At 35.3% G+C, this 9,785-nt stretch overlaps 1 protein-coding gene across 1 annotated transcript; it reads right to left on the bottom strand.

Moving 5' to 3' along the window:
* Positions 1 to 1,214: 1,214 nt before the first annotated feature.
* Positions 1,215 to 8,925, bottom strand: LOC132163320 (5'-3' exoribonuclease 3). The gene is given in 23 exon segments (XM_059573562.2): positions 1,215 to 1,896; positions 1,994 to 2,064; positions 2,252 to 2,327; positions 2,415 to 2,507; positions 2,650 to 2,780; positions 2,859 to 2,933; positions 3,094 to 3,134; positions 3,214 to 3,290; positions 3,393 to 3,521; positions 3,593 to 3,663; positions 3,868 to 3,963; positions 4,076 to 4,171; positions 4,305 to 4,448; positions 4,530 to 4,682; positions 4,775 to 4,852; positions 5,213 to 5,383; positions 5,480 to 5,563; positions 5,786 to 5,848; positions 5,945 to 6,067; positions 6,808 to 7,014; positions 7,112 to 7,188; positions 8,380 to 8,485; positions 8,715 to 8,925. Coding segments are annotated over 23 exon segments (2,847 nt in total). The 5' UTR covers positions 8,901 to 8,925; the 3' UTR covers positions 1,215 to 1,397.
* Positions 8,926 to 9,785: the final 860 nt, after the last annotated feature.

The following is a 9,785-nucleotide window of genomic DNA, read 5'->3' as shown; positions in this document are numbered from 1 at the left end:
TTAGAATGCAAAAACTTTTTCAAATTGATAGTTAGGATTTAGGAATGCTTGGTCAGTACGAATGTCCGAATGCCTTTATATGAAATCAAGTTTCTATTCTATAACCATCCGATCGGTTTGGCTGTCGGGTCACACCATGTCCAAACGAGATATACTTCAAAGCACAACAAGAATGTTTCTAGAACCATCTGGTCAAAGGGACGGTCGGACTCACATCCAAACAAGTGTATTCAAGTACATACTTGGAAGTCCCTGTATTGTTCGATCCATTACACGATTGGTCATAGTCCGAATGCCAAAAGGATTGCAATTGGTATTATTACTTGTTTAGATTCACAGTTAGACGCCGTTGGAACATAATGAAGATCTTAGCTTGGTAGAATTGTTCGGTTGGATCCACGGTCGAACCACATCCGAACGCCGCCAACATGTAAGTTGTGAAATCTTAGCTGCGTCTGAACGAGACATTTATCGGTATGAACCGCATGATAGACCCGTTTGGGTGGTTTCTAAAACTGGTAAATATTCCAGTTCTGATACATGGGATGCTTTGAGAGGGAAACAGGGGTGTGTGTACAATACCAAAACATGCAACGAAAAATGGCTTGACTACAGGTGATAGATTGTTGAAGTGGGGTTACCCTTGGGACACAAAATGTATGTTTTGCCGGCATGTTATAGAAGATAAGGGATCATTTATTCTTTGGTTGTAGTTACAGTGGGAGAATTTTGAGAAATGTTATGAAATTGTCTACTGCTAAAGACCTAGCAGTAGGACCAGTTTCTATTGCTTCTCTTGAACTGGGATCAAAGTATCTTCCAACCATGACCCTCCCTGTTTCTTTAATATTTTTAAAGTGATTTTTTTTTTTTTTTTTAATCTGCAATATACTTTAAAACCCCATTTGATATGTTATGGAATTAATAATTTCATACTTGGATATAGTTTTGTTGGATGACTTGCGCAGGCCTGGTTTTATAATTGACTTTCTTTCAAAAGCTACTATTAGTGGATTCATGACTGGAGCGGCTATTATAGTCTCTCTGCTAGGAATATGTATGGAGCCTGAAGGAATATGGAAGTTCAGAACACATTTGATTGGAACCTGAAGTCTCTGATGGCCAAAACCCATCAGCTGATACCAAAGCAACTTCCTTAGCTACAGCAGAGGAAGCAAAGTTGAAAATGCCAACACATGCAGTATGACTGTGCATAGTTGAGAAAGCCAAGACATGCAGTATGATTAAGGCATAGTTAAGAAAGCAGTAACTGCTTCTGTGTCCAAAGAGCAAACATTTTGGTGCTAAATATACAACTTAAACATGTGATAGCACAGGAATCTCAGTCAAAGTAACTTGAAATCAGAAAAGGTAAAATATATTTACAAAGCACTGGATCAGTGGCTGCCACTTTCCTCGACAGAAGGATGTTGAACATGCCGGCTTCTGCCACGGCCCTGCATGGAGCTGGTGGCAGAACTGTGTTTCCAAGAGTATGTCGGAGAAACTGTTGTACCATGATGTCCCCTCCCTTGATGACTAGGAGGAGCCCCGAATTGTATTCTCTGCTGCTGCACATTTCTAGACTGAGCTCCTCCATGAGGCCTGAGGCTGAGCTGTTCATCTAGGTTACAACTTGAGCTAACAAGACTGCTGTAACACTTTCCAGCATCCCAACTTGACACTGGACTCTTCTGTTGGGTAAAAGAAGAGCTAGGTAATATGACTCTTTCTCTGCTCTCAATATGTTTGCTTGTATTGGAAGTATCATTCACTTTTCCTCTACCAGCACCCCATCCAATACCACCAACTTTATGTACCAACTCAGAACATGAATCTGTAGTAAATCTCCTGTGATAGCCTTCATGTATCAAATCACATGTTTCGTACTGCAATCTGCAACTATCATCCAAGTCACCCTAGTGCATCAACCAAATATAGGAACAATTTGAACAGGTGCAATAAATAGTAAGCAAGAACTGAGATATCATACCTTTTCGAGGGTTTTTTACCCCGATATTCATGCCAAAGTTTTTTTTCTGTAATATCTCCTTCGGTAATACTCTGCATACATAATATTGTGGTTTTATAGACTACAGTGAATGGTTTGTCATTTTTATTTTTGGGTAGAATTAGATGTAAGACATTGTTCAAGTTGAAATAAATACCACGCCTGATGAAGCAAAGCTCCAGTTGGAATCTCCCCCTAGGATTAAAAAAAAAAAAAAAAAAAAAAACTTAATTGAAGTACCTTAATTGGAAAGATAACACCATCAAGTAAGCGGGGAAGATGCACAACATTATCACGCATTTCAAAAGACACACATCTGCAACATCAATAGAAGTGATACCATAAGAAACATAAAAAAGAAAAACAAGACTAGAAAAATGTGCTTTTAATGTTGTTTCCTTACAAGACACAGTTCTCTTCAATGCTGTTATGGACTTCCTTGTAAACTATTTCAGTATCCTCATTAGGAAGATGAATAAAACCAGAAATACCATCACTGATAGGTAGAAAAGAAAACAACAAGTTAATTGATCAGTTTATTTAGTGAGGAATACATTTGTCAACTAGAATATTACAACAATATTAATAAATTTGATGTTAAAGAAAGAAAATGTAACCTAGCATAAGAATCCACCCACCTGATACTGGTATCGATCTCAACCACTTTGTTTTCATTTGGCAAAAGTGACAAAATTTGGGATGCCAATTTGTGTTTGCTACTCACATATAACTGATCAACATTGTTTTTGTTCCTCAGTGCTTCATCCCTCTATTAAATAAAGTTCGAAAAACACTTCAAATCTCTATAGAACATAAAGTTAGGAAAAATAAGGTTAAAATGCAATACCTGTAGACCCCTCTCTAATTCTTTAGTTTCAGATAGAAGGCGTTCTTCCTCTATAAATGGAGGCTTGAAGATTCCCTTAATGAGAAACAAAAAATAGAACATATCACTTCACCATATGGAATGCGTAAAAATCAAGTACTTGCAGAATTGCATGCGTCTTGTTAAGACATTATACAAAGGATTTACAAAATCATACGCATATGAAAATATATATATATAAGAAATATAAGCCAACCTGCTGCAGTAAACGTTTTCCATCTACATCGATATCAACATCTAAGCAAAAAAGAAACACTAGAGTCAGTTTTTATATTAAATCCATTGGTTTTAACAAACTCTAAAAATCAGACTTTACCAGCAGGATAAAAATCAATAATCTTGGACTCTGCATCTGTCAACAGAGGCTGGTAAGCTTTAGGAAGCACAGGAGCACTACATAGGAGCACATTCATTTAATTTACCGATTTATGATAAATTCAGCACAAACATAGAAGAAGAAGAAGAAGAAGAAGAGAGAGCAGGAAAGTCTGTTACCTCTTTGGGGGTAGTACAGCCAAAAGGTGATCAAATGGCTTTAATGGGGAACCCTTTTGAAACTCTACACGGACCTTAGCAAGGCCCTTCAAATCTGACGCAAATGGTGAATAGTAGTATGGGTAAAACCTGTTGGTAATTGCATTACATTATTAAGAGGCCTTGTAATTGGGGAACTTCATTTTATAGAATTGTCTTACCATGACCATGATGGGACTTCTGAATAATAATATAGAAGAACCCACAATAGTCCTTCAGTGTACTTCTTTACCTTCAAGAAATCAAGCAACAGAGGTTAAATCTTTATAAGGACAATTTAAACTCCTCTTATCTCCACAAAAAATAAATAAATTAATTAATTAATTAAATCAATATTCAGCTACACTTATATCAGTAATACACGATCAATTTAAAATGAAATAGGGGTTGTTATAACAGAAACTGCAAGAAAAAGTTTATGGTAACAAAAGCTCACTATTTCTTTTCTTTGTTTTTCAATATCCCTCCAGGTTTCTGCAGAAAATTTATCTTTGTAGTATCTTTCTTTCCAGCCAGGAGTCCCCAATCTCACCTGTGTATGGGATTAACATAAACCATCAGACATTTCTAAGAACAGACATGCATATGAGTCTGCTAAAGAGACTCCTAGGAACAAGAAAAATCCTAAAGGCAGTGATTCATACTTTGTCCGACCCCAATTGACCATTCTTAAATAGGTCTGACTTCTTCTCAAGATTTTCAAAGAACTTATCCATCAACTCTTTTGTATTTTTGACAATCTGCAACACCAAGAAAGAAAATAAGAAACTAATGAAGACCAATAAGTAACCTGTAATAGAGAACCAAAAGCATTTTGTCTCTACATATAAACAAAATTCAAAACCAGAAGAATAAGTATAACCAATTCCTTACTTCAGAATCATCGGCATTCTTAGACCCATCTGATAATGTATTACTTTCTGCTGAATCACTTAAAGTAGGAGCTTCCTCACTGGATAATGCATCAGTATTGTTTCTTGTACCAATCTCCATATTACCACCTTCATTTTTATCTTGCTAGAAAAGGCATTAGTTTTGGAGTAGAATGCATGATACGTTAGTGCTGATTGAAATTTAATTGAAAAAAAATTGACTCACATTATCTGAATCTTTGCGAAGGCGTCTAAGTTTACTCTCGCGAATTTTTGATCTTTTCCTGAAAATTTGATCTTCATATGAGCCAACCAAAAGAATGAACTTCTCGACTCTGGATAGATTTATATACTCTTTTCTTTGATCTTCTTCAAGAAGCTTTTGTACATAGAAATGGGAAACGATTTAAGGTTAACAGTTGCAGCAAGTATTTGAAAGAAGCTACAATATGAGAGTTATATATATGTTACCCTGCTCATGTCAAGTAGATAGCCACCAAGGTTCTTGAACTTTTTCTTGTAAACACTCATCAATAAATCAATAGCACCCTATAAGAAGTAAGAGAATAACTTCAATAGGGTTGGTCCACAAAACTACCTTTTTGTACCCACCAAAAAAGAGTTGACACCTCAGCATGAAACATGTTAAGAAAAAAAAAAACCACCTAATTATATCAAATTTAATTAATTAAAAAAAATAAAAAAATTAATAAGGGTTTGCAGCCACCCAAGTGGGAGAAGAGCCACCCCGGCCACATTTGGGGTGGCCCGAATGGAGGTGGCTGGGGTGGCTCCTCTATTTGTCTTCAATTCAAATAGTTTTAACTACTCTATTTGTCTTCAATTCAAAACCAGTGGACTCCCCATCAATCTCAAGGGGTGTAGTGTAGATGAAAAAGGCTACAAGACCTCATGAACTTCTAATGAAGGCATGCCGGGTAGAAAATCATTGCCCAGAAAAAAGCACAAGAAAATGAAGTCATCAACTATCCGCTCAAGATCTATCTTCACATTAGCTGGAGGTTCAGATATTTTCATGTCAAGCTCCAAATATTCCCTCAGAATCCATACATGCACAAACTGCATGAAAAAAAAAATGTATAAGAGGAATATCAAATATGAAAGCTTTCAGCTAAAGTCAAGGTCCAAGGATAGTAATTAGGTGAATCATGATACCTCATAAGGCTTTTTAAACCATTCCCTTTCCTCCTCCGCCTCCTCACTTTCATTGATTGTTGGAGGCGCCTGATCATGATCAGACTGTAATGTTCCAGATAGGAAGAAGTGAATATTAAGAATACATGCAAAATGATACCACAATTACCACTCTCTAACTCTACCCTCTCTGTTGGGCCTAATGTCACCAATGGCATCATGGTTCCTTGGTACATGTTACAATAATTGCTAATACAGGCCAAAAATGCTCACCCTTGCAAAACATACAACATATCATTAAAATTTACAAAAACTAGTCAAATTCACCTCTCTCAAAATGGAAAAATGAACTTCATGTGTTGCTAAAGCAAGCATTATCATATCAGCGTCCTGCGTGCAATATCATATGATAAATACCATGCAATATCATAACATGCATTTCTCAATGACAACACAAAGAACATGAAGCCAGCAGAGTTGTCATACCAGACCATAGACGCAGTGCCTCGTATTTGGATTATATCCAACACTGACGTTTTTCTGTTGGCGAATAAAAGACATTATCTTATGTTCTCCCTCACCAGGAACATTGGCATCAGAAACAATAACCTGTTTAAATGATCAAAATAAAGAATGACAGGATATGAGTGACTTCAAAATCAAGTTACGTTTTAGTATAGAGTAATGTTATTCAGTAGACTTTTGTACAACTATCATACAACTGGATGATGTAGCAATAAAAATCAGTGAAGAAAAACTAAATGCTTATCAACGACTGATTTTTATTACCATGTATCTAGTTGTATCATAATTGTACAGAAGTCTACTAAATAGTGAGTGTAATATGTACCACCGTACTCAAAAGTATCTTTCTAGTATGAGTGATGCTATTTAGAGCATGTTTAGGATTGCGTTAAAGAGCTTAAAAAGTATTTTTAATACCAACAAATTTCAAAAGTCCTTTGACTTTTTCATTCTAAAAATGACCAAAACGCACTTTTGAAAAAATCTTTAAAATGATTTTTTTTTTTTTTTTTTTAAATAACACTGTACTTTAAAAGTTCTATTTCCCAACACAATCACAATTATGCTCTTATTAGATTATTATAAGATTGCCATGCAATTAGAATAGCATGGCATGCACAATGAAAATCAACATATGGATCAAGAAGCTAGAGCTTCTAAAAAAGAAAAATCAAGAACTGATTTTCACCGTCACGTTATCCTAATAACTATATGGCAGTCATATAATAGCCTACTAAATAACATTTATCTTCTAGTATTTCTTCTCTAGATATGATGGTTTTAACAAAGTTAATTCTTAAAATGAAGGCAAACATAGACCAGACCTTGATGTCCCTCCAGCCTGGATCGTTGTTTATACGTGAAATAACATAGCTTCTGAGCGCCCCTGACAACTTGTACATAAATTCTGTGCCTGGAGTGATTACATGGAAAGTTGAAACTTCATGGTCGAGATTCGGAAGAAGATTCTCAAGAAGAACCGGTTTTCCTTCCATTTCAAACTGTTCTATTAGCCTCTTCATCTCAGCTTCCTATATGGCAGATAACATGAAGATAAAAGAACACGATCATCTCTCAAGCAGGAAGCAGAAATCTATATTCAGCCAGACTCAAGATGAGAAAACTCACTTGTCTCTCCCATCTCCAAATAGACCGAAAACGTCCAGATCATTGTTGATTCATTTTGGCCCATGGAGCAACTCCGTCTAAGTTTGACAAAAATTTCAGTACGTAATCATGTTAAAGGCAAAGCATTTCCTAGATTCAAACCAAAGAGTTTCTTTGAAACAGATTTTTCCTCCAAATTTTATGCAATGTGGCTTAGAGGGCTGCAGCGAAGAACATCAATAAAGCAACAGATAACTAATTCTAGATCTTAAGTCTATCAATGACCTAAGAATTCTTCTTAAAAAAACTAGATACTCTCTAGATTTTAAAGGAAAAGAGGAATAAACTCAAATCTGAGTATTCTCATTAATCAAAATCAATAATAAATAACAATAGTTTTCCTATGGAGGCTATATATATATATATATATAGTCCAAAACCCTAAACCTAATAAAATATGATATAAATACCCCAAAACCCTAAACCTAATAAAATAACGAAATAAAGACCCCCAAAACCCTAACCCTAATAAAGTAATAACATAAAGTCGGTTTAAGATTAAAAAAATGCAGAAAATTAACATAATGCCCTGCGGGCGCTCGATCGCAGCACGCGGGTGCTCGATCGCACCATCAGAGACCTGGTGCGCTCGAGCATGCGATCGATCGCTCTCAAAGGGGAGGATCGGTCGCACTTCCAGGAATAGCATCGCAGCATCATGCGCGCATGCGCTCAATCGCACTTCCAAGGACGAATCACTATCCCATCTGCATCAAAATTGAATAGGAGAAACTTTCTGCAATCTTTGTGTGTCCTCCTACATGTGATAATCACATGTTTTTTTTTTAATTGCAAGGACAAAGTTGAAATTTTTTTTATTAAAAAGTCGTGTTTTTCACTTGTTATTTTAAAAGTATGTATTTCTTACATCCAATGTGACATGTGACATTTTTATATACAGGGTCTCTACGGTCCTTTTAAGTATATGAGAAACACATTTTCTTATTAATATTATTAAAAAAGTATATGAGAAGCAAACATGTACTTTTCCTATGCTAAGGACACGTACATTTCACTCGTAGAGATTGGTTTTTAAGAAATTTCTAACAATCCAGATCGTAGTCTAAGGTAAGAGAGATAGTTGACAAAAGTTTCCAGCCCAAATGATAATTACATGTCTACAATCAAGCATACAGCAGCAAATTAAGCACGTGTATCCCAACCAAACATAAGAACACAAAAAAAGAAGATTAAAGGAACATGTTGAAGTTGAAGGACTGCAGTCTCACTTATTGCCATATAAAGTAACTTCCGTGGTCTTACGATACTGAAAAGGTTGTCAACGTATTCAAAGATATTATTGAATACTTCTTCGAAGGTTTTTGGAGGGCAAGGCTGATGAACAAAATAAGACAATAAAAAACAAATTAAGAGTTAATTTACTAGAAAGAACAAAAATTAAAATTCAAAAATAAGGTGCTTATAAATATTACAATAATAATTATGATTAAAATATTCTTGACTAGCTGAACTACTTTTAATATATATATATATAACCATCAAATACTGAATAAAAAAAATAAAAAATAAAAAATAAAATAAAAAAGGCCAAAAAAGAACGAACTTGATCCTCGGGCTGGTAGCATATGCGGATAATCGTATTCATATCGAGGTAGAGATTATCAAACTTGATGCCATTAGGGTTTGGCAAGGAGGTGTTGATGCACTCTCCTTCATCATCTTCAGCAGCTTTAACCACAACGGTCGGATACTTGTTTGTCAACCACCAATAGAACAACGGCACACCCATATCAGTTCTCTCTCTCTCTCTCTCTTTCTCTCACTCTATTTTTCTCCTTCTCCTTCGCGTCGACTTGTAGGAGAGAGAGCGACACCAGAGCAAATGTTAAATACACAGCAAAAGTACTGCCATTATTAGCTGCTTTGCCTTTTTCTGTACGGACTCTTAACAAAAGCAAAATCCTTTACTTTAAGTAAATTAAAGTGCAATGTTTGGCCTTGTTTGGGAAGCAAGATTTTCCAACTCAAACTGAAATTTTTTGTAAATTCATGTTTGGCAATTTTTTAAACTCAATTCAACTCAACTCAAAAAATTTCAACTTAACTCAAAAATTTTCATCCCAATTAATAAAAATTATAAATAAAGATTGAAAAAATAAATAAATAAATTTAGGGTAGCCGAAACACCCCAGGTGGTGGCTGGGCCACCCCAAGCCCAACTGGGGTGGTCCGACCACCCCTTAATATTTTATTATTTTTTTAAACTTCTTATTATTATTATTTTTAATTAAATTTAAAATATATAGAATATTTTATTATTATTTCTATCAATGGGACATATGTTTCATTTATGGCCTTAGGATCTCTCTCGAGAGATCCTAATTATTAATTGGATATTCTCCAATCCAAAATAGACGGGAGAAAATCCTCTACCGTGTTTGACCCACATTCCTTCGTCGGCCATAGGTCGAATAATGAAGGTTGTTGATAGAGGACAATTTTCAATCATATTTGCTTTAACAAAAGGGACATATATAGCGATTCTGACATCATATGGGGACATAATTAATGGCGTTGGAAAGCTCATTTAGAGGGTTACAAAGTCATATTTCATTAAGTTTTTCTAATTCAAATGTTTACTAAGTTAAAATAGACCGTAAAAAGAAAATTGAAA

The sequence above is a fragment of the Corylus avellana genome, chromosome 8 (genome assembly GCF_965113065.1).
Source record: "Corylus avellana chromosome 8, dhCorAvel1.hap1.2, whole genome shotgun sequence".
Classification (NCBI taxonomy): Eukaryota; Viridiplantae; Streptophyta; class Magnoliopsida; order Fagales; family Betulaceae; genus Corylus; species Corylus avellana.
This window is presented reverse-complemented; position numbering and strand designations above follow the sequence as displayed.